Source organism: Brienomyrus brachyistius, chromosome 9 (genome assembly GCF_023856365.1).
Source record: "Brienomyrus brachyistius isolate T26 chromosome 9, BBRACH_0.4, whole genome shotgun sequence".
Classification (NCBI taxonomy): domain Eukaryota; kingdom Metazoa; phylum Chordata; class Actinopteri; order Osteoglossiformes; family Mormyridae; genus Brienomyrus; species Brienomyrus brachyistius.
In genome coordinates, this window is record NC_064541.1 from 24,710,584 (window position 1) to 24,736,646 (window position 26,063).

Sequence of the window (26,063 nt, forward strand, 5' to 3'; positions counted from 1 at the left end):
AGAGAAGGGACAACATAGATAAATGACCTGCTGACAAGACTATCAAAAGAAAAACCATGGACATTGATGATGTTCAGTTCATTGCCACATGCCACAATGAAGTGAGCTGAAATGTACCAGCACATGAGCCTTGCAACACAAGCTAGGGTCATTTTCACCCTGCCACCTTAGCATGGTATGGCTTTGAATAAGAGGTGTTGGAAGAAAACGGTTCTTAATTGAAAATGGGACTTTGACAACTTCTTCGCAATGCATTTTGTAAGATTTCTGTCCAGGAAAAACCATCCATCCATCCATGCATACACCTTCCAACCACTTATCCAATAAAAGGCTGGGGGGCCGAAGCAGCATGAGACATTAGGCAGAGAGGATACCAGTTCATTCCAGGGCCAAGGAGACACATTATAGGCCATTTAGAAATCTCAGCTTTCCCAACTGCATGTACTTGGACTACAGGAACAGACTAGAGTAACTTGAGGAAAGAGACCGGACAATCTTGTTTTATTCCAAATACAGTTAAATGAAAGATTACTTCACCTAAATTTCAGTTCAGAAAATTTTTTAAAAGACGAGACAAGCCATGCTAGGTGATCATCATTTGTATTTCTTAGCAAAGGGCACAGATATCAGCCTGCTCTCTACTGAGGTTGAGATAGACCTCATTCTCTGGCATTAATGGTCGACTTAGTATGTTATTTGAAGAGGAAAACAGTTTTGGAAAACTGTGACATCCTCAAGACCTTTCAAGTATTGTTTCATTGGCACAATGACCGACGAGGAGCACTAAATGCTGATATCTGACATCTTGAAAATGATCAATTGCACAGAGATAAAAGAACACAACAGTGGGAGCAAAACTGTACTAAGACAAAATTAAGTGACTACATATAACACCTAAGCTATGTCATGACTTTCTCCATCATCTAAAGAAACAAATTTTGTTCAATTCATCATAAGGTTACAAATATTATACAAAATACACAATGAAAGTAGGAAACAAGCAGACTTTTTTTTAGAGGTAAAAAATGAAGCAATGTATGCTTCACTTTTCCTACTGCTTGCATATCCAGTTATTATAGGGAAATTGCAATTTATAAGCTAAAAAACAAGCTTAAGTAGTTAAATAATCCCACTGAAGCCATTCAAACCATCTCTTTCACAGTGCAAAATGCCATTTCTTACTAAACGTACTATATAAATAAATTGCCATTTCCAATCAGTCCTCTGAGCTGGTTATACACTCTTCAGCTATATGAAGAACCAAACACTGGCATTAAAATATTTGCATGTACACTGAAGCCATGACCGAATAAAGCTTCCTAAAAACAAAGTTTACACATTAATTACTCAACTGGTGGGGACAAAAAAAATTCTTGGTAATTATTAAGGATATGGTTTGAATATGTTTATATTATAAAAACAAAAAATACTAGAAAAAGCACATTCTGTTTTGGTCATACTTTGAGTAAGACGCTCCTTGAAACAAGAGACAGTTACTGTTACACAAATATAATAATGGTCTGTTCTACATGTGGATAAAGTGTCTATCTGAGAAAAATATGTTTTTGCTTTTAAATTTGTAAGCTGTAAAAAATAAACATGAGATTCTGAAGCTTAGGAAAAAAAGACCGCAGAATGTCAGAGAAGCAGTGCTCCAAGATGCATATATGTCACACTGCATCTTTAAATCTTGAAGCAAACACACTGAGAACTTCCTGAGTGTGACAACCCTCTTCCTGTTCTACAATTGGCAGAGTCCTACTCCCTCTCTGCCTCTGAATTGGCTGTTGGTATCCAAGGGCTGGGCGGTGAGGTCTCTATAAATAAACTTTGTAGCTTGTGCTGTATCAGCAAGCCGTCCCATAAAGCCTTTTCTCATCCACCCTCCTCCCTCTCCCTGTTACCTCTTCCCATCTTTCTTGCTGTCCATCTCTGTCTCTCTAGCCAAAACACTCTCGCAGAGGTTAAGTTAAAGAGGAAATATGCGATATTAAAAAATTTGTACAGAAACTGTCACAAAAAGTTGCATTGGCAATAGGTGGGTTTGCATACACAGAATTCAGATTGAATAGGTATAACATAAACAGGATAATGAATTACACATTTCTAGTAATTAATTAGGCAGAGGACATTACATCTGCCACTTAAAAGCTCTTCCCTGTTAACAGGGACTAAATACAGCTGGCAGCTGCCAGTCAGAGTGTCGCCATGGAAACAGGCTTGCATACTCCCTCTAACCAAGAGATAGGGGAGTTTGTGAGCCTAAGTGTATGTGTGTGGCAAATGCCAACAGCTGAAGCCCCTCCTTATCTGTGCTAGCCCTTCGTATATTTCTGGTTAGGGCACAACAAGCACTGGAGGCAGCAAAGCAGACTTGGACACAGGACTTACATCATAGAAGAATGACAGCATAAAAATGGTGAGTAGCTTAAACAATAGGATGAAAAAGAAGACATTTGGCCTTTGGAATCATGCAGTTCTTCTCCCCGCAGTATACAAAGTCTTCCACTCCCACAGTCTGAATGATACCCTGGCAAAATTCATATACATGAAAATCCTGAACGAACATCATAATAGATACAACAGAAATGTCAAATATGGAAAAAGACATTTCCTGTAAAACTGCAAACAGCTACAGTAATGCTGACAGTAAAGCAAGTGCAACTGATAAATTTCATTCTAAAATTAAGTAAGCTTATGACTGTGAATGAATGTCTCTGTGTACATGGCATTCATCTGTACTTTGTTTTGGACACATACTCCCATGGTGACAAATAGGTTATATTTTGTTCATGATCCAAAGATGAAGCAGCTCATAGATTACTTTGTTAGTTTACTGTACTAGCGGTACATGCAAGTGCAACCACATTTAGAAGTGAATGTGCAATTGCAAGCAGGAGTGCAACAGTAGGTCAGCGCATAGGCTCTCAACACATCTGGGTTGGGTCAGGGCTTCGCAGATCAGTTGACTTTGGCTTCTCTTGCTTAACTCTGGGATTAGTATGCTGGTTATGCCAATTCTGAGGGGCAGGCACAGTTGGGACAGAAAGTTTTGATGTGATTATACATTGTCTATTAAAAACTGCACTTGTAACACTATGATTTGTTAGGTAAAAGGTTTTCACTGCACAATAGCAACCATGCCATATTCTTGAATTGGTTAGACAACATGAAATATCTTAGCATTACAGCATTCTATTCTGGCAGCAAAATCATTTTACAAAGCAGAGGGACTACTTTGGTCCAATGCTTCCTGACCACCCACATGCTGACTGAGCAGAGTGTCTGGCAGTAAATCTTCTTAACAGAAGGAGATGAAACACTTCACATCTGACTCGGAGTCAGAGTCAAACTGGAGGTGAAAGAGGAAGGATTAGGATGTCAAGTGTCACCAAATCAAGCACCACAAAGTTGTACAACTAGCCCACTGGCATGACTCATTCAACAATGCCAGTGTAAGAGTTTCCTCGCTAGGAACCAACTGGACCCCTTAAATGAAAATCAATAAAGGATTTTTTTGTAATAATTACTGATGACTGTGATCAAAAGCGAACCTAGGGGGGCTGATAAAAAAGCAATAATAATAATAATAATAATAATAATAATAATAATAATGATGATGATGATGATCTTATTCATCCTGAACAATCCAATAAATCTCCATTGCCCCTTCATCCTGCACTGAACTTTAGACAGTCATTCACTGAAAGCTGAGTCAGACTTTATGCTATTAATAAAAGCCATCTGGGGCAAGGTCTCAAACAGTGATGCTGGTAAATTGAGAGCTCATAGAAGCCATAAAAATAAAATAAATCCACCAATCAAAATAAGCAGGACAGAGACTGGCAAGAGACTCACACAAATACATTTGTGACCACAAAACTCCTTTTCTTGGACTGGAATTAAAATCAAATCAGGGCTAAATGGAAGGTTCGCCAACTTTTCTAAGCTCTAAGGCCAAATGCCTTAGACACAACTAGGGTGTTCATATGATCTGTAGAATCAGAGGCTCATTTCAGCAACTCACGGGAAAGAAAATTAAGCTGTTTGATACCCCAAAGGCAAATTCCTAGAATTGACACTCCCCATATGATAAATGTCAATGTTATTACTTTAAATTATCCGGTTATACAATTACACCCTGCCCCCCCCCCCCAAAAAAGATAGCTTTTTTAGGGGGAAGGCATGCAGTTTACCATTGCATATTTTCATTAGTAGTTATTTTAATTAATAGCTCTAGACCTTTACATCCCATTAACTGAAAATACCTTACAAACCATGTATAGCAGTTATAAATTCATCAAGACCAAATTAATACTTTAAGTGTAGAGATAACTGACAAACTGGAAGCAACAAAATTCAGCATTTACAAATGCCGTAACACTTGTTAAGAAAGACAGAAACAGATGGAGGGAAAGAAAAACAAGGGTGCGCAATGTTTAATGTGCTTTCTGTAATACTTTCTGTGTCAGTCTGAGCCAGCAGGGCAAAGAAAATGACAGAGGAAAGGAAAATGGTATTTGTCTTTTAGAAGAAATGACAGACATGGATGAATTAGCACTTGGTCTCACAATTCCAGTACTTTATCGACAACATGCTTTGCTTTAGCTTGCATCACTGACACTAGCAGTATTTTTACAAGCTCATATGCACACATTAGTCAGACCTTTTGTACTATGGGGACAGTGTTGTTAATAGGTAGGGAAATCAGTGCTGAACTTCACCACATTATATCTGTTAAAACTTAGATTTACTCCTTGACACATACCAAAAGTTACATCTTTATGCCGTTTTAATGTTGTTATTTTGTCTATACGGAACAAAGTATATTGAAACATACAAGAAAATCATGAATCGATGAACACCTCCCTAATCTGAGGGAGTCTGGTGAGGGTGTAGTAAAGGGCTGTAAGCGTAAGCAGTGTTAGGAACACAGGCAGTTATCTGCCACACTTCTTGAATAAAATTTTCTCAAGTCATGACTGTCCACAAGACTGTTAATCACAGCTCAGAAACACAGCTCGTACATATAAGCAGAAATGACCAGAGCAATTTATAGACAACAGCAATGTCGGATATATGGGGAGATTAATGCACAGCATTAGTAAGCAAATTAATTTAAGGTAGAACCATCACCAAAATCTATTTAATGGAAGAACTACTTCACCAGTGTTCACACAAAGAGGATTTACACTAACAATTACTTTGCTTAATCTACAGTAATTTGAAATAAGGGAAAAATTAAGGTTATACTTTTGCATATTAAAATCCTACGAAATTTCTGGTTCTGACAAGTCAAAAAAACATCATCATCAGATATTTATTGAGTTTTGTTGTTGTGATTAACAACTGACTGATATTTCCACTAGAATTTAGAATTAGGTGATCAGTGATCATTGTTGACACACCACAGCACACACCAACGAAATGTGTCTGCTGCATTTAACCCATACGTGACATCATGAGATAGCCAGCAGTGCTTGGGGATGGCACCTTGCTCAGGGTACCTCAGGAATACCCTGCTGGACAGGGATTCAAACCAGCAATCTTTCAATTACAAGAGTGCTCCCCTAACCATTTGGCCACCACTGCCCACTACACCTGCATATTCACAAAAATGATACACTCACTGAAGGATTCTATATTAGTGGTTTCCCTTTTCTAGTGGAATAAGCTACACTAAGATAGTTGCAAAGTGATCTTTGAATGAATGGGGTATTTGCTAAAATCCCACCCATTTATACTACTTATGTCAATTGCCTGCAGTGCATTTCCATAAACTGATACAGAATCTAACCCATACAACAGTTCCAAACAACTGTTGTCCTGTTGACTCTCCACTGGCTTCAAAAGTAAACTCCACTGCTTCATCCACATTTTTAAAGTCATTATTTTCATATACGATTAGAATACCGTCATATTACAGTATTTTAAGCATTGTATTTCAGAACATTTTAATCCAACTTTTAATAAATTTTTTCAATAAAAACAATTAGTTGTTCAATCCAGATAGACATTTCTCATCCAAATTTATACTTGCAGTAGACTCTTTTACAGGCTTTTTTTGAAAATATCCACCTGTATGAAGTATTTATTATTGTTATTATTTATTATCATTGTTGTTGTAATATGCAAGAGAAACATGGGCAGTGATGGCTTTACACCAGCAGGTCTTCAATGAGTCAGATGTTAAACTTGTTAAACTCATGGTGTTAAACTACAAAATTAAGCTCATATAAAACATGGAGAAATTTAACTCAAATTTAACCAAGTAAAAATACACAGGGTGTGTCTAACAACTTGAAAACAAAGGATTAAGAAAACTCATATTACAAACAATGGGACCATGATATTTTTCTGAGCTACAGTAGACACCGACTCTAACCAGAAGCTTTGAAAAACAGAAATACACATTACTAAATTTCTCTGGTGAAAGGGAAAGTAGCAGGCATTATGTAACATACCTGTTCATCTGTGCACAGACAGCCAACATCTAATGCCACAATAAAACCAGCTGCAAAAGCTAGCTTCTCATAGATTTTCATAAAATCAATGATACCAAAGCAAACTGCTGAAAATGAAAATCGGGTCATAAGCTTGTAAAAAATTTAAAAAAATAAAAACATTTTTAAAAAATCTACATTTTTCAAAAACAGAATTTAAAAATTGTTACCAATCTACTAAGATCAGATAATATGAATGGGTGGCTGTCAGGTTGCTGAAGAGCCATGCAGACAGCCATGTACCAGCAATGCTCTGACTCAAAGCACATGCAGCTTTTTCCATCCATCTTGCCTCCATTACATGATACGTCATCACTATAAGGTATACACAACTCAGATACCATGTACTTACAATAATACTTTAATACAGGTTAAGCACTCATTTCCAACCAACACTAGCAAATACTTTCTCCACTTGAACAAGCCTGCCCTACAACTGGAACCTCTGATTACACTCAGAGTCTATATAGAAATTATAAAGCTACAAACCATCTCTCACATCCTACTGAGACAAACAAAATACCAAAAATTCTCAAATGACCCTCAGAATAGCCATATGAAAATACTGCATGGCTAATCTGCTGTAAATCTGTCAGTAAATTCTAGATAAACAGCTATTCAGTGTATGCTAAATTGACAAACTGTCATTTGGTCCAAAGAGTGAGAGGAAATCAGAAGCTAAACCTTCAACCTTTTAATGAAATCTTACAGGTGCCAATACACCTGAATATGAGCACAATAAAAGACATTTTCTTGTTTTTCCTCATACACCCAATAATTTGAAACTAAAATGATTGTAGAGTCATAATAATTTGAATAAAAGTTCATACTAACTTCGTGATGGCTTCCGGAGCAGGTGTGACTGTGGCAGATACAGATTCTGATCTGGGTTGCCGATCCAGGACTCGGCAGGTAAATTTGCAACCATCCTGCTGGAAGGCTGTGGCTTCTCTTCCACAGTTGAAGTGATCACCATCGGAAACTCTTGTGTTTTGGGTTGTGGCGTCCCAAATATCAGGTAAAATAAAAACTACTGGCTGTGGGTTCCACAAAAAAAGAGAAAGGAAAAAAAAAAAAAAAAAAAAAAAAAAAAAAAAAATCACAGAAGCAGTTTTGTTTCAACCATATAATGATAATCCTTGCCAGCAATCTTCATATATTCTGTGACTTGATATACATCCAGTGACTAATCAAATGTCAGTGAAAAGGCAGGAATATAGGTTTAGTTCTGATTTTCCCCACAGAAAAAAAATATTTCTTGATGAGTAACACAATCCTGAAGCAACAGACAGAAGAAGCCAATAAGAAGGCACCAAAAAGCTGTTTCCAAAACAGGCCCCCTTCTGTCCTGGGTAATCCCTTTATTGTTCTTTAATTATATCTAAGGCAATAAAATAGGGTTTCAGGCAACAACGCTTAGACAAAAATATATTATGCTAAACTATGTTATATTTTGTATTTATATTATATATTTGTCTATAAGATATACATGACTATATTTATTTGTGTGTGAAATTATTTGGTTGCTTTAGTCATCATCACAGGCATTACTTCATGCATCACTGTTTCAAGATATCTAAGGGATTTACTTAAAAATATATAGTTCCACTCAAGCTGTAGGAAAGGGAGGCATGTAGCTGGGAAAAAACAACTGGACCCCCAATTGGTTCCGGAAAGTCCAACAGCTGACTAGGAAAAAGGAGCTAAACCTGGAAGTGTTATTGGGCTGGGAGGGGGTCTCAATTTCCAACTTGCAACATTTACCCCATCCCTCTCCCTAAAAATAGTAGCAGTGCTTATTAGAATTGGTGCGTGTGTATATATATATATACGCACCTATGTAAATATATATATATATATATACACACGCACCTATGTGTATATATATATATATATATCTCCTAATGGGAACTATAATGGGAACTTATACTTGTATACTTGGAAAAGATGCCACTGCACACTAACGTTATTTTAAAAAATATTTATATTGTGTATCAATTATCAAAGCCAAAAGAAATTGTCAATTTTTTAATGTTTAAAGACCCCCCCCCCCATCCATTGTTGTCTCCTTGGCGAAACAATTGCCCCTTTAACGAAACAGCTATAGTTCAGATACGTCCATCTTATGCGTAAGCCGAACAGAACTGAAAATAAAAATCACAACGTGAAGACTGTGGTAATTTTTCGTACAAGGGATGCGACACGTGCATAAAAAAAATCAAATAATAATACGCAAAGTGCTGTAGTGAAAGATCAGGCACCAAAAAAGTACTTCAGGTGTGCACGCGACAAAATCTCAAAAATAAGGAAGAGCACATTTGGTTGACCGAGCTTGAGACACGACCTCTCATTTTCGTTTGGCATTGATAAGGTTAATCTTTCTAACAGCGTATAAATTATCCGCCCTTCTTTTTCAATTTGCTCAATGCCAACTTCTTATAGCGATCAGCCGAATTTCCAAACCCACACGTTCGACGATACTGCTCTTTATTCCAGGTTGCCCAGGTCCTTTTTTCCGACTGGTGGGAATATTTCAAATAAGGGAAAATTTTAAACGTCCTGCACCCTATTACATTTATTTCCGCCGATATCCAAAAGTCATAGCAATTGCTCACTAAGGCCGCTTGTACACATTTTCTTAAACAAAAAGCTTCATGAAAAAGTCCGGTCCAAATCTTCAATTCCCTGCTGGAGAATGAACAAAAGCTAGCGGTTTTACTCCATTGCTTTCCACTCCACAGAGCCACCACCGTCTATTCTCTGGCAGTCGCTCTGAAGATAGCTTCCGTGTAAGCTGATTGGCTTCTCATTCGCTGTCCTCGTCCCGTTTTACTTCCAAGTGCCAGTTGGGGTTATTTTGCTTTCGTTCTGTCCGATTGAACGGGACCCCGTTATTCCTTTTTTTTCAAAAAAAATAAAATAAAATAAAATAAATAAATATATGTATATATATATTCCTCCGAGATCCGTTTCGTTCTTGACCAACTCTACCACATACTCACCACTTCACCCGATCTCTCTCCCTGCTAGCTATTCTCTCCGGCCGGCTCCGGATCCACACCCTGCGATGAGGAATGTTCCAACGATAATCCTAAGGCAGGGGTGTCTCAGACATGGAATATAGGGAGGAGATACTTTATTTGACGCAGCTTTCGCGCATAAATGGATAAATGCGGACTGCTGCACTATCTGAAGTGTGGCATAAGGGTGCAAAGCATGTGATATATGTTTATTAAAGTCGATAGACATGTATTACAAATGGCATGAATAATTTCATTTTTATAACCCTTATCCAAATGGCTACCCCCTTTCTACAATAGTTGTGCCACGGAGCCGGTCCTCTCCATTTATAGTAACCCAGCAGATATACATACTATGTATATATAGACCATGGACTACAATTGCGCGACCCCGATTGCGCGTCCCCATACATATACTCGTGAACCCCTGTCCCAACATGACAGCAATAACAGCTACAACTTCATTTTACAACATGTTCTAACCGCTCAAGTACCTTTACATTTAAACAATGAATACGAATGCAAATAAAACAAGTAAATACTGTGTGGATGAGTTATTTTACGTCAAAATAATACATTTCATAAGCAGTATGACTGAGTGATGTCACAATAGTTGGCGCATAAAACGAATCCAACACAAAATATTCTTAATTCTCTATGGAAAGGTTGCAATGCCAGAACAGTGGACATCTAAAACCTCACCATCCAATGACAGAAACCGGTTCGAAATATTAAATGCTCACTAGATTTTTAAAGTTTATTTTTTAAAACAAAGGCAATGTTGTTGGTCAGGCATATACATCTCTGTTTTGATCAAAATTACTTTAAGTAGTAGTAATTTTAAGAATACTGCTAGCATATATCCTTTAAATAATATTAACTTTAATGTGCTAGAACGCGCACACAGGTTTCTTTCCTCCGCTAACTCCCTCCCCCTCTGCTTTTCAGATCATGAACACCACCCACTCTCTATGTGCGCGATCTCAGACGCTGTTGCTATCCGACGCAACGGCAGCTTATATGCAGTTGGTCAAACAAGGTTCATTGGTAACGTGGATTGGTTAGGTGGGCAAAGTAGGCGGAGAAATGGGAAGCGAATGCCCTGTCCCCTGCTCCTTCCGTCTCTCCCCAACGCAGAGCTACAATGACGTGCCTGAGGAAATGGTGAGGACTTCAGGTAGATACCCGGTAGGGGGGCCGGGGGCGCGGGGGTGAGTGACTCTACAATAATGCCTTGCACCCCGTCCGCTGAAAATGAAAAATTTTAATACCAGTGACTACAAAAGTAGATAAACAATTACACACGCACAGTCTGTCAACAAAAATGGAGTAAACAAATGGAGTGAAATACATGATTGTGCGCATGTATGCCTCACCTTTCGACTGCACTTTCCTCTGTGACGACTCTTCATACGTGAGTGTAGTGCAGAAACTCATTGAAATCCTCAGTGCATCCAGTTAGTAATATGGATGAACACTCAATTTTTACACTCTTCAAAATTAACGCCAAAGCATCGGAACGATTTAAAATAAAACCCATTTCATTATATTCAAATAGTAAAAATTAGAAAACCCCGGCAAGTAAAACTGCCTTACGTATTAATTTAAATGCACTGAATGACTCGTTCCTTCTTGATACCAATTAATCACAAACTAAAGCAAACTATAACCCTAATTTTGTACGCCTATATATTTAGTACGACTGTTTAACAAGCACTGAATCAGAAACACGCAATCTTAAGTCTTAACTTTATTCAACATTTAGATTGAGGAAAGAAAAACAGTAATACATGAAAAAACTAGAAAATGACCCAGAAAAAAAGCACTAACGTGCTATTGTTGGTTTCCGGTGTTTCAATAACAGAAGCACAATGTTTCAATTTATGTCAAAAAAGGTTTAATAAAAGCAGGGATTTCTTTGATCCACCTGAGAACAATGTTTAAAAATAATGATGTGGGTCATGAAATTGCAGTGTCTGGATCATTTTAGGTTTAATTCAAAATTTAAAAGGAACTCTGAGTTTATCGTAGATCTCTCAGGAAACTCATCAACATATGGATCAATTTAACACTATATAGGTTATTACTTATTTCAAACAAGATATTACAAACGACTGCAGCAAGTCATTACAGTACACATTTCACGTACGGCACAGGGGTTGTTCCAGCTGCGAGGAAGAAGAAAAACACTAAAGCTAAAATAATCTAATTTTCAGTTAATATAATTCTCAGCGGCACAAACTGAATCGCAGGAACATAGGCTGTTCATGGAGAATCCTAACAGGGGCGATTTGATCTATCCGTTTTTTTCTTTTCCCCTACCCTTAATGTACAGAAATTAGAAGTATGGGCGGGCGGGGGGGGGGGGGGGGAACGGGGACAAAACGAGGTTAGCCATGGCGTCATTCATGCCTCCATGGCAGTCAGAATGTGCGTAATTCTCTTTATGAAAAAAGGCAATCATGCACTTCACCGTTGACAGAATTAGTGCCTTCATGCGGGTCTTGGGACAGTATTTATGTATGTACCTTGCTTGTACAGTAACATTACTCGCTTGTCACTGATTTGGATCGTTCTCGTTTGCACTTTCCCATTTTAAGCTAAGTAGCAGGCGGAAAATTCAGTACTGAGGTAGAAAATTTTGCGATCTATTTTGCGATCTGTGCGCAAAAGCTGCTAGATGGGAGTTAGAGATGTCTGTATTACAACATCTAAATACGCCTGACGTACAAGTTAGATTTTCCAGTGTGAACCATGTGGAATTATTCAAGACCCCACCCCACAGGCAGCCTAATATTTAACAAATATTATTCCAGTCCATTTTGGATTTTGTTTGTTTCTTGTTTTCCGTATAGCCTACTTAAAAGTTAGTTGGCTAAGTACTTTCATTCTCTCGCCTCTAGGCGCACCCGAGCACTTTGCGTACAAGTAATTGCGTGCGATTTAGACATTTACAGCGAAAGCGCCGCAGTTCAAAGTAAGAAAAGTCACCTGTCTAATTGCTTTTTTAAAATTAGCGAACAAGTTTCCATAAAGCCATATGTTAATTCCTTCATCCGTCCTCGTATTTGGTATTGTATACGAATATATACATATAGAATACATCACGGTAGGAAATACGACTATTCCAATAAATCATGTTTGCAAAGCTTCCAGACACCCGAGATTAAAAACGCAAGGCGAAGATTCCGGGACTCACGTGCCTCGCAGCAAAATTCCACCCGGCAACTACACACTGTACCATGGCAACAGGGCTGCCATTGGTCTTGCCTGCGTTTTGAAATGACCAATAAGAAGGCCGGCAGTGGCTGATGCGTGTTGCTAGGTAAACATGATGCAGTGGGAAGATATGGTAGTCAAAACGCCACAGAAAAAAGATAGCGAGCGCATGAGGAACGGAGGAGTAACACATCGGCGAATTACAATTACACTGCAGGAAGCTTGCCGGTGTTTTGTTTCAGTGTTGCTAATGCTGAGGAAGGTTACAGAAATATTTCTGTTATTCCCTATTTCATAATTTTCAAATCCATGGAGCGGAATTACACTATTTTCCAGTCAAAGGATAACTAGAACTAGCAATGAACTTTTTGTAACCAGCAAGCTAATGCTAGGAGGCGGGTACACATCACGTGAGGTGCAGCTTCGCTATATTTTCCAACCTTATCTAGGGGCAGAATATCCAAATATATATCATAGCTATCATAGCCAACACTTTCCATTGGCAAACTGCCTATTCACCGACAGGAGAAACCTGACAACTAAATAAGGTTACACAGCGCAGTATGACCCGGCGGTCCTAGAATTTGTGAAGTAGACTTGAAATGTCAGAGGAAAAGTATACAATGACGATCATAATTGTAAAATCAAAGACAAAATATAGCAACCTATATTAACTAAATCTGGAATTAAAAACAGGAAATTGCGAGCAAAGCAAGCTGACCCAAGTTAATTGGAACACGCATGTTAAACGGATTTAATATGTAGAATTTAGAACGGCCGGAGAGACGTACAAAAGCCCTAAATATACAGATCCACGTGACTTCGTAGGTATACAAAAATGAAAATTAAGCAAAGTATTATTTCATATTTGCAACCTTTAAGTGTCTATTGTTTTGCTTGACAATTTAGGTATGACTATTTTCAGGTTTATTTTCGCTGTACAGAATAAGCAGCTAAAGCAATTCCATGCCTGATTAAAATACCATAGTTAAAATGTAAGTTTCTGTTTTGCTTTTACTTTATTACCACTTGATATAAAATTATGTGCTTAAAAATCAATGAAACAAAATTGTTCACAGACATATTTTAAAACTACACACATAAAGCTCAGCTGAAATGCTGCATGCAAGTTAAGATCTATCAAGAAACTGAAGTGAATGAATGGACACAAGTTCAATACTACTAAAGACTGAGGTTCACCCTTAAATAGACACAGGTCCTAGCACAGTCTAGAGGTGAACCACAAATTAATCAAGTCTTTCTGAACAAGTTCCATGTTCACAGTCTTACATATGTGACAGTACTATATAATTGCAAAGTACTATAATAAAATTACCCTGAAATATTAAATAGTCACATGACACTGTCAAGGGAAGCAGATGGTGGTGAGAAGGTCTTGTAAAACAATTTGATTGTTACTCACAACTAAAAGACCACATTTCCATTCAGATCTTACACATTCTTACATCAACCTTATATGCAGTACTGGAAGCTTGTGGGAATTTCTCACTTTTCCTGGGGAGAGAAACTATACAGTCAGTGGAGCCCCACGGTTCTCTGTGTTAGATACATGTCTGTCAGCTTAAGCCTTGATATTGTTGCGAGACTCACAGAAGAATCCTGACTGTTAATCTGCCATGTGGCTTTCACAGTCCCTCCCTCCTGTGCCAGAACAACCTTTCACCTAAAAAAGGGACATGGACTTACAGACAGTGAACAGGGTCTGTGTTGACTTGGCAACAAATGTGGCCCAGATTTAATGAACACATTAGAATATCCCATACAGCATCAGCATCCATATAGCCATGCCTATAAACTATGGAACGGTCAAATATGAAAAATTAGAAGCTATTTTTTCCCCATGATGTCAGCAAGTATTTACATTTATACCAGGGAAATGCGAAAGGTGTTGACAGTAGTTCAGATATAAACAAAGGAAAAAGGATATTATAAATTGTTAAATAACATCAACAATAATAAAATATATATTTTTTATAATAGTTATATTAAAATATCATTATTAGAAGTAGGTGAGAAATAATGAAAGGTCGTATGGCAGATTAAGTTGAGTGATATAGGCCAAAGGTTGAGATGTTGAATGCTGGCAGTCATCTTGGCTGCCTCTAGTGGCCAGAGAAAAAAAATCTACATACACAAAAGTGTGTGTGTGTGTGTGTTTGCATAGATCACATTTGAGGACTAAATTGTCACCAAAGTGTAGTAAAACCTGAAATTTCCCTACTTTTGGGGACATCTTTTGAGGTCTCCATTTGGATAACTTCAGTTTTATAAAAAATCTGTGAATGCAATCAAAAAAGTAAAAATGCCAAAAGCCTTGTATTTGGGTTGGTTATTTATGGTTAAGGTTAGCGATGGGTAGAGGTTAAGGGTGTCGTGACTGAGATTAGGGTTTTCCCATAGAAATGAATGGATGGTCCCCATTTAGATAGGTACACCAATGTGTGTGTGTGTGTGTGTGTGTGTGTGTGTGTGTGTGTGGGGGGGGGGGGGGGGGGTCAGCTCACATTCACAAATCCAGCAATTAACCAAGAATTAATGCAAAACTTACTACTGCAAACTAAATTTAAAATCAACTGCATACAAACCCTTTAAAATCAATAAAAATGTCATTAATATGTATTAACACAAATTCTGCCGAAAGTCTGTTAAGTTTATAAATCAATTCTTAACAAGTATTTTCTTCAGCCTTAAGGAAATGAATAGTATAGACAATGTTTTACCTTAAACAGATTAATATTTTGCAAAAATTCTTTTAGTCTAGTGAAAGGGAAAAAGATATGAAAACGAGATACTGTATTGATAGACAACACATAATAGTTGATTCCTCTTACTTTAATAATGAATTATTAGTTTCGGTTTCTTACCCTGTACATTTCTATGAAAATAATTTCAGTTGTATGTTACAATTCCCTTAATTATTTAATTAGGGGCGGCATGGTGGTGCAGTGGTCAGCACTGTTGCTTCACACCTCTGGGACTCGGGTTTGAATCTCCGCCTGGGTCACATGTGCGGAGTTTGCACGTTCTCCTCCGGGTACTCCGGTTTCCCCCCACAGTCCAAGAACATGCTGAGGCTAATTGGACTTGCTAAATTGCCCGTAGGTGTGAATGTGTGCGTGAATGGTGTGTGAGTGTGCCCTGCGATGGGCTGGGCCCCCATCCTGGGTTGTTCCCTGGCTCGTGCCCATTGCTTCCGGGATAGGCTCCGGACCCTCTGTGACCTAGTAGGATAAGCGGTTTGGAAAATGGATGGATGGATGGATGGAATTATTTAATTAGAATTGTGCATTTTCATGCTATAAATTTTACTTGCAGGTCTTAGGGATATTGGAAAGTACAAGTGATATTTAAAGACAAGGCTTTTGACCCTGAAGTACAGTAGTGGATAAAATTATGGAAACACCTAGAATGTTTGGCATTACTATGCAAATATTGACAGTAATAATTATAAGCAATCAAAGAATGTTTACAAATATATATTGCATGATTAAAGAAGTAACTGAAGCAACTGGAATAAAGTTCTGCAATCTCAAAAAATTGGAAGTGTTTCCACAAGTGTATGTTTAAAATCTAAATATTTTAAGATCAGAATAGTAATAAACCGAGTGCAACCGATCAATGTTTTCATTTTACAGTTTTAGCATTGATTACTATTTCATTTACGTCCATTATGTGTTTCAAAACACTGGTTAATTGATATTAACCAGTGACAATAGTTGCGGTCTAATTTCATGAGGTATGTTCATATATAAATACAAGGAAAAAGTTTGTGAACTCTTTGGAATTATATGGATTACTGTCATAAATGGCATCCAAGTCTTTACAATAAGTTATTCTTATTTAAATACACACAATAATTTACCATTCCATATCTTTATCAACAAATGGTTTTAAAAAAGTAATTGATGGAAAAAGTATATGAACCTCTACAATAAGAAAATGGGTAACTGGAATTAGGTGGTTCAATCCATCTTGATGTGGGGTTCAGCTCCCCTGCCTTGGATGGATGGATGGATGGAAGGAAAAGAGATTTCAGAGGACCTTAGAAGAAGTGTAAGACTGGCATGGGTTATAAAAGTGTTACTAAAGAAATGGGATTCCATTGGTAGTCTGGCTGATAGTTTCCAAATGGAAGAAATTCAGCACCATTGCAACAAATATCAATGCAAAGGCATGCCACAGACTCCTCATTAAAACAAGTGAGAAAGAACCCTAAGGTGACAGCTAAGGATCTGCAGGCATGTCTTGCACTTGATTTTTGTGTTCATGAGTCGATGAACATAGGAAAAAAAAAACACTGGGAGGTTACCATGGAGGAAACCATGGAGACTACCTGAATGCACAACACTACTGGACCGATATTCTGTGGACGCAAAAATTTGAACTGTACCAATACCATCACCTTATCACAACTGTGAATCATGGTGTGGGGCTGCTTTTCTGCCTGAGGGCTTACAGTCATCAAGGGACCAATGAATTGCAAGCTGTATCAGAAAATTCCATAATAGAATGTCAGGCTGTCCGACTGACTTAAAACTTGAAATAAGTTGAGTCTTGCAACATGACAAGGGAACCTAAAACACTTCAGTGAACCAGCAACAATGGTTCCAACTGAAGAAATAGTGTTTTACAATTCCTGCCCTCATGCAGGAGGAGCATGATCTCAAGTTGTTCAAGCAAGATATCCTAAAAATATACATAACCCAAAACAGTTCTGAAAGGTAGGTAGAAAATGGGATTGATAAAGCAAAATATACAAAATCACTCCATAAGGTTGATCAACTACAGTAAGCATCTTCTTGAGGGTATTGCCAGTAGACATTCAATTTAATGGTTCACAATTTTCCCCATCAAAGACCTTGATTGTTTAAAGCATTTCAAGATGGTTTTGTCTATTGATTGTCAAATTGTTCAATAAAGATGTAAAATGTTTACGCTGATTGTCAAAAACTGCCTCCGGTTATTATGTCTTAAATGTAGATCAGATCAAAATTTCTGGAGCCATTTATGCAGAAATTCAGATGATTCCAAAGAGTTTCACAAACTTTTCCTCACAACTGTCTATCAATACTTAACTACTTATCACTGTATCAGGTGGTTAATTGCCTCCCTTGTAGAAGATGTAGTTAACATTCTGTTATCATTCTGATGTTGTTCCCGCAACAGGTGTCAGTGAGCCAGAATTCAAAAAATGTTACAATATTTCCCCCATGGCACCAGCTGCAGGACCAGGAAGTCTTACAGATAATCTTCTTTTTTCAGGAGAACCTCGAAAAATGTCTGCTAGAAATTAAATAATGTGCCTGCAGTTGCTTCTACCTGTACCATTATTGCCTCTATACTGTGCATATTGTGTGATTAATGTTCCATTAAGCCAGCCATAAGCTTTTAAGCTTAGAACTGGTGTACAGGCTGGCAATGGGAATGCAAAGATGGCTCGGATGCACTTTGGGCATTACATTCAAGAGAATCCTGTGTTACACTCCCAGGTACTTTATGGGGTAATCAGCTTCAACTGCACACACATGAACTCTACAAGTACAGATGTCCACAAACACATAGACAGATTCCTTCATATACTGGCAGCCAGACAGTCACACAAGATAATGAATACATTTAGCTGAGACAATCCAAATTCCCTTATAATTTGTGCAACCTATTTATTTGGGCAAGGTTTATCTAGGGCAATCTCAGCAAAGTACTGGGTGCTGCTTAAAGATATAGATCTACTAGTCTGAAAAAGTGCGAGTGGATGCTAGTCACTACCTGGCTACCACACCCCTGGACTCATGATTAACATCAATGCCTTCCTGGAAACCACCTTACTTTTCACAGCTGATTCTCCTGTACATGTACTCAAATCCATTTACATAGGTTCAGCTAATGAAAAGAACAACTTCAGAAAGCTGTGTGTTTACCTAAGAGTATGAATTTGATTATCACTCAGGTGCATCTTAGGTTTGTGTGTGTGTGTGTTTTAACATGAGGCTGCTGCTTCCAAGCATGACCCACTTTCAACTCCCTATGAGGAAGAAACACTGACCCACCACTGTCCCTGTTACAGGTCCCCTACACACTGCACTACTATCCCTGATACAATTCCTACACATTAGCCTACAGGATATTGGCATGCATCCTCTTAGTCTGCAGTATCTGTACAGTATGCTAAAAACAGGTATTTACACTGAATAACATTGATCAGTGTTATCCCTTAAAGATATATCACAGCTTTGTACAGCACATCATGCCATACAGTACCTTAAGAAGAAAGTTTTAACACACAAAGAATCAAGTTTCAGAGAAGCACATATCTGTTTACAGGATCTTCTACCATCTTTCAATAGCAGCAAACAGGGTCTCCCATTCCACATCTACACCCGGGCTGGAGAACCCAAAAACATTTTATTTCACAATCCCAGCTTCTGGGGAAATATAATGCTTTGCATTATTGGTTCATACTGCTAGTGTTGAGACTGTAAATTTCCTTGTCAAAGAAACATGGCCACCTACATGAACTCCTATGCTATAGACTACAGACTGTCCTTTCACTACAAGACAAAAAAAAGACAACCCAAAATGTAACTGGGACATTCACACTTTCTCAGGTCATATAAATCACATAAATCACAATGCATCTGTTCAGCATCTCTTGCATACAGGGAAAAACTGACAAGTTTTGCCATCTACTCTCCAACATTTAGTGCTCACTGCTCTCCCTCACCTTCTTAAACAGTAAGCAAGCACTAAATATCTTCTAGTTTTCACTTCCTATTCATAACTTTGACAAGTCATTAAATCTAAAAGTGATCACAGAGGGATCTTAACAGAACAGAGCCAAGGAAGAAACAAAGGTCACACTCAGTGAGTTAGTTCAGTTCAAATTGTTAAAGCAATAACTGTTAAATCATAAATGAATTAGAATTAGTTACAATTCACCCCAAGGCTAATCTCGTGATTTTTTCCAAATTAATTCAAATAGTCACTAATCACCCTTTAAGCAATAATTACATATGAAAAATGTACAACAGAACTTTTGGGATTGTCAGAACTTGCATCCATCCATCCATTTTCCAAACCGCTTATCCTGCTGGGTCGCAGGGGGTCCGGAGCCTATCCCAGCTGCAATGGGCACAAGGCAGAGAACAACCCAGGATGGGGCGCCAGCCCATCACAGGGCACACTCATACACCATTCACTCACACATGCACTCCTACTGGCAATTTAGCAAGTCCAATTAGCCTCAGCATATTTTTGGACTGTGGGAGGAAACCGGAGTACCTGAAGGAAACCCCACAATGACATAGGGAGAACATGCAAACTCCACACACATCTGTGTTGGTGTGAGGCAACAGTGCTAACCACTGCACCACCATGCTGCCCCTCAGAACTTACAATTCACTGTAATATGCTGCTATCCTCTTAGTTGTCTGAGTCATTATTCTGACACATCAGCATCAGGATTGAGCAAATTTGGACTGACCACCATCTACCATTATAGATAAGGGCATCACTATATACTCTTTTGAAATGCCATGTAGAAAGCCCCCCCTTCCTGATTATCACCCTGAAATAATAAGTAACAGCTGGATTATGTAAGGCGGGTAGGGGTAATGAAGAAAGCAATGCACACACTGAATCCAAGGTAAGAAGCCTGTGGACATCCCAGTGTTTACTGTCTCTGGGTGCTACCACTATGGTCTTCGGAGGTCACACATGCATAGGTTTGGAAGTGAGAAGAGCACTTACAAGACAATAAAAGTTCTGGGCCACACAATTTCAAGAAACTTTCAATATCCTTTATCAAGGACATTAACTTTCTTATTAATGCACATGATGATTTCACTATGTTTAAATTACTTTCATCGTCAACCCAGAAACCCAATAAACAACTGAAGAGGAAACTGGAAAGGGCAACTAGAGGCTGTTTTGCATAAACCTTTGCAAAGACACTCAAACCCCTAGGTTCATTTCAGTGCCCACATCACAGAACAAACAAATAAGAAACTACAGAGTGGGCTGTGGATAAAATATTAATTGACAATGAAATGATTTCATTCATAAAAGGATAATCTAGTGCAGGGCTGGATCAAGGCTTACTTAAGTGATGAAGTAAGTTCTATTTTTAAAACTGCTTTCCCCCTTTTTTCTTATCTTAATATTTTATAGTCTGTCTCTAGTGCTTGGTCTGTCCCCCTTTCCCTCTACCCTCCATCACCCCCTGTCTGGTGTTAGTCATCTTCAGTCCTTCCTCACCCTATTATCATATTTTCCCCTTTGCATGGTGTTTCTTTGCTCTATCCTTTTCTCCATCTCCTCCCTCCCTTCCTCTCAGCACTGTTTTAAGCAGGTCAGCAGGCAGGGCTGATGAGGGGAAAAAAACAGCACCAAGGAGAGCAACCACTTCCTGCATGTGCTATTCCAACTGCACACATACAGTGTCTAATTCTGACTAACAGAGACGTGCATATGCATGCATGCACATACATACAGGTAACTTTAAATGAGGAAATCAAGTGCTGCAAACACACCCCCAATTGCAGCCCAAAACACAACTGTATTACCTGAGACCTGCATGCTTCTGGCCCTGCTGTGACTAGCTTGACTGGTTATCAGAGCAGATCCCAAGGTTTTTGGATTCTGCTTTGGCACATAATTTAGGAACAAAGAGTAAAGGACAAATACAATAATGCAGAAAACTGGGATAATTGCCACAGTGCACAGGCCTATGAACAGAACACAGAAATACAGTAGTTTGGATAAATATCCTTGGATGCTACGTTATAATATATGATATTATAAAGTATTGGTGTAATGGTACAGTTCAGTACAATACAGCAGGGAACACAGAATTTGTTTTGAAATTATTTATTATGAAAACTGCAAACACAAACAGAATTAGAAACAGTTGTAAACGAAAGTCAATGTGTCTTTCAACTTGTCTAAATAAAAAAACTAGACACATACATTGTAAAAATATAAATAGATGAGATAGCATGTCTTGTCGGCTACTCTCTCTCGAGTGTTAGTGTATTTTATTGCGAAGCCAAAATGTTCCCGAACTGCCATCTACAACTGAGTGTGTCCAGCATTAGCCATAACCATCTCATAGCCACAATTAGCATAATGTCTTCAACCTCTACTTGTGATTTTAGGTTCCAATTGTGTCAATAAATGTATTCATTTCATTGGATAGACTGAACTGAAAATTATGTACTGAACAATACATGACAAATACATGTACCGTTACAGCTCTAGTATCGGGTTCTTTGATCACACCTGGACCTCAACATCACCATTGTACTAATCATGACAGAGCACGGAACAGCCCAGTACTGCTGCTGACACTTGCAGCCAGCTGCTGACCCTGACTTAGACCAATACAGTGCAGAGAGACTGCAGAGATTGTGGCTTGGTGGGAGTGGCTCACACAAGCTGTTCAGACAACACTCGCATAGCTTCCTGATACAATGCCACTGCACTAACACTGAGCTTTACAAGCATACTGCTATACTAGTAGTTGCAAAAGCTGCATATTTCAAATAAATATATTCCCCTGCAGGTACTGCCAATCCAATCTAAATGTAACATTAAGATTTTATTGAAACATTGTGCTCCAACTGGGTTCTTACTATTCTGCAATAGGCATTACAGGAGCCTTAGGTACCGCACCAGCGGGCTCAGGAACAGTTTCTTCCATGACACCATCACCATTCTGAATTCTCAACCATTACCAGTCAATAACTGACCTTTGTAAATATCAATAACTTTTGGATGCACTTTTTGTATATTTCACCTGTTTACATACATCTATTCTGCACATAAAAATATTTCATATATCTATATTTATTCATATATAATGTATTTCGCATTTCTATAAAAAATTGGCACTATCCATATCTATATGCGTTGCCTTGTGTGTGTGTGTGTATGTATGTATATAAATACACACACACACACACACACACACACACACACACACACACACACACACAAATATATATACAGACGCTCCTCTACTTACAAATGAGTTACGTTCCGAACAGCCGTTCGCAACTTGAAATGTTCGCAAGTCATTATTCATCATCATTTTAAAGGAATTGGCGCACAGAAAAAAAACTGTTGAGGATAGGAAATGGGAGCCCAATGAACACAATTTGGATTTACAGTCCTCTTCGTTCATATGTCTGAAAGTTCGTAAGTTGAAAATTCATAAGTAGAGGAGGGTCTGTATATGTATTTTTTTCCCCATTCTCATTTGCATATTGCCTTATTGCACCTTACTGTGTTTTGTATTATTTGCACCCACTGCACATTGCACCTTACTCTGCTATTAGCACTTTCTGGTTAGATGCTCAACTGCATTTTGTTGTAACTGTGCAATAGGGTGTCACTTAAAAATAAAAGTCTGAAATACACATCTCTCACCACATAGATCTATTCTGTTAGTGATTAAAAATTGACCCAGAAAAAAATTTCACTTAAAAATATTAACATTTACAGGTAGCCCAAGGCCTCTGAATGTTAGCATTGTAAGCTTAATTACACCTCATGATGACCACGCTTTCACAGGTATCTCTCGCTAATCTCAGTAACCACACCAATCTCTTACTTATTGATTATATTCCTGACAGTGATATTTTATCTATTCCATGGAAGCAGAAACAAAAGTTAGCCATCTTGTTTTCTGCTGGTGTTTAATTGCTATTTTTCACCAGTTATTCAGTTTGCAGTGTAGTGTCGAGCGCAGTAACGTCAGAAGGTAATTTATGCATTGCAATAAATTAACAAGCAAGTAGCCTGTTTTACTACAGGGCTATGGGTTAAGACACAAAAAACCAAGTTAAATAAGCTGGACAATGGAGAGGAACTTCATGTGTCCTAGTTTTCATCAGTCTTAACTAATTTCTAAATTTAAAATGTAAGATTTTCAATATTTCAAAAATTTTTACGTTACATTAATTTTCACTTTTCATGACTTATTGACCTGTAATCTGCATGCATTGACAGTCTGTTTGTTGTTTAAGTTTTAAGTTCACTCCGGATCAGTTTGTAACCTGCAACTCCATGAATCTGTTTCATTACCTCAACTTGCCAACTGACTTCCAGACCACTGATCCAGATACCTGGGCATCACAGGAAGGATACATTCATGCAAAATGTTGCCTATCGACACTCAAAGTTGTCAATGATACTGCAGAGAGGGGAGTGGCACTGATCCAGGAATACAAGAAGACACACACTAAGGATGAATATGACCAGCAGTTTCTCTTGCAGGTTGTTTTTGATCATCGTCAGCTACATGCTTTAGTGACTATGACACCACAGAACTGTGTATTAAAACAGAGTTTGTAGGTTGACTATAAGAATCACATTTAACTATAAGTGTTAGTGCAGTACGCTGTACAATTTATTGCAAATAAACCATTATTACATGTTCTATGTTCTTGAGCATAAACAAATTGTCTAATTGGTAAATATACTGTGTATAACATCGTCTGTTTTGTGATATTAACCAAAATGTAGATGGGTGACCTGTAAACACACAATTACGAAATAATTTGGCACACATTAACTTTTGAACACATGGAACAAATCTGGGGGGCGGCATGGTGGTGCAGTGGTTAGCACTGTTGCCTCACACCTCTGGGTCCCAGGCTCGAGTCTCCGCCTGGGGCACATGTGTGCAGAGTTTGCATGTTCTCCCCATGTCGTCGTGGGGTTTCCTCCGGGTACTCCAGTTTCCCCCCACGGTCCAAAGACAAGCTGAGGCTAATTGGACGTGCTAAATTGCCCGTAGGAGTGCATGTGCGAGTGAATGGTGTGTGAGTGTGCCCTGCGATGGGCTGGCCCCCCATCCTGGGTTGTTCCCTGCCTCGTGCCCATTGCTTTCGGGATAGGCTCCGGACCCCCCGCAATCCAGTAGGATAAGCGGTTTGGAAAATGGATGGATGGAACAAATCTGGAGGGTGAAAGTAAAGAATTTATGTTTTTTCTTTCTTATAGTAAGTAAGTGACACCCTACTGTACAATGACAAAGTTTCATCTAATTTAATTTAATTTAATTTAATGTAATCTAAAATACCATAAGAACAGTATTTTCTTTCAGTAGTAGGCTAGAAGCCCACATACTAAAACCCATTACTGCTATAAGTCATATTCCAGCACAGGAGCAATTCACTTCAGCAGAGCGTAGATATTCACAGACTACACCTCAGCATCAGTGGCCTATGCCACACCACCATATATAATCCAAGGATCTGAGAAGATCAATGACTTGAATGAATGAAAAATACTGAAAAGCAGGGGTGTAACAGTACATGTATTCATACTGAAAATTTTCAGTATGGATCTTTCAGTTCGGTATGCCTATGTACTGAACAAACGCAGAAAATGCGGAACCTTTCTGTGTTTCCCCTGAATCACATTCGGAAAAGGGCGGATGAAGCCGCACCACTACTACGCGAGACAATATTTCTGTTGCACAGTTCTAATAAGAAGCTGAAAGCTGCTAATGTGAATACAGGTCAGGTCAGGTACAGTTAATTGTCTAAATGTGCACCTTAATGGATATTTATCTTATTTTTTTTTCTTGAGAGGACATTTATTTTTGGGGCGGCCTGGTGGTGCAGTGGTTAGCACTGTTGCTTCACACCTCTGGGACCCGGGTTTGAGTCGCCGCCTGGGCCACATGTGTGTGGAGTTTGCATGTTCTCCCCATGTCGTCGTGGGGTTTCCTCCGGGTACTCCGGTTTCCCCCCACAGTCCAAAAACATGCTGAGGCTAATTGGACTTGCTAAATTGCCCATAGATGTGCATGCGTGAGTGAATGGTGTGTGAGTGTGCCCTGCGATGGGCTGGCCCCCCATCCTGGGTTATTCCCTGCCTCGTGCCCATTGCTTCCGGGATAGGCTCCGGACCCCCTGCGACCCGGTAGGATAAGCGGTTTGGAAAATGGATGGATGGATGGATGGATAGATATTTATTTTTGATTTACTTTTAAGTAAATTTCACTTTTTTATTAGTAGATTACAGCAGTGTTGACAGAGACTTTATTTAAGAAAGACAGTCATACTTTGTTCAGTAAACCACCATTTAAAAAAAGAAAAAAAATTATGTTTTGTTTGCTGTACGGAAAACGTACCAAACTGAATTCAAAATCGAGGTACGTACAGAACTGTGATTTTTGTGTACCGTTACACCCCTACTAAAAAGCCACCAGAATAAGCACCATGTTTGAAACAGTCATGGGCAAGTTTGAAGTCATACTTTTGCTTTGATGTATTCATAATATTTTGCTGAA

General features: G+C 38.5%; 1 protein-coding gene and 1 long non-coding RNA gene across 9 annotated transcripts in view; one reads left to right on the forward strand and one right to left on the reverse strand.

Annotated features, from left to right (window-relative positions):
- LOC125748282 (dual specificity tyrosine-phosphorylation-regulated kinase 1B-like) overlaps positions 1 to 26,063 on the reverse strand; it is a 54,625-nt gene that overhangs the window by 20,905 nt on the left and 7,657 nt on the right. For 4 of the 8 annotated variants that reach the window (XM_049024229.1, XM_049024228.1, XM_049024227.1 and 1 more), the window contains exon 1: positions 7,338 to 8,372. The exons of 2 other annotated variants lie outside the window; for them this stretch is intronic. In XM_049024229.1, the coding sequence (XP_048880186.1) occupies positions 7,338 to 7,479 (142 nt within the window). In that variant the 5' untranslated portion in view covers positions 7,480 to 8,372. Of the gene's footprint in view, positions 1 to 7,337; positions 8,374 to 26,063 lie in introns of those variants that run through there. 2 more of the 8 variants (XM_049024230.1, XM_049024233.1) reach the window with 2 other exon arrangements.
- On the forward strand, positions 10,635 to 24,206 carry LOC125748284 (uncharacterized). The gene is made up of 2 exons (XR_007399505.1): positions 10,635 to 10,700; positions 23,870 to 24,206. It is a non-coding gene; the product is annotated as an uncharacterized LOC125748284 (long non-coding RNA).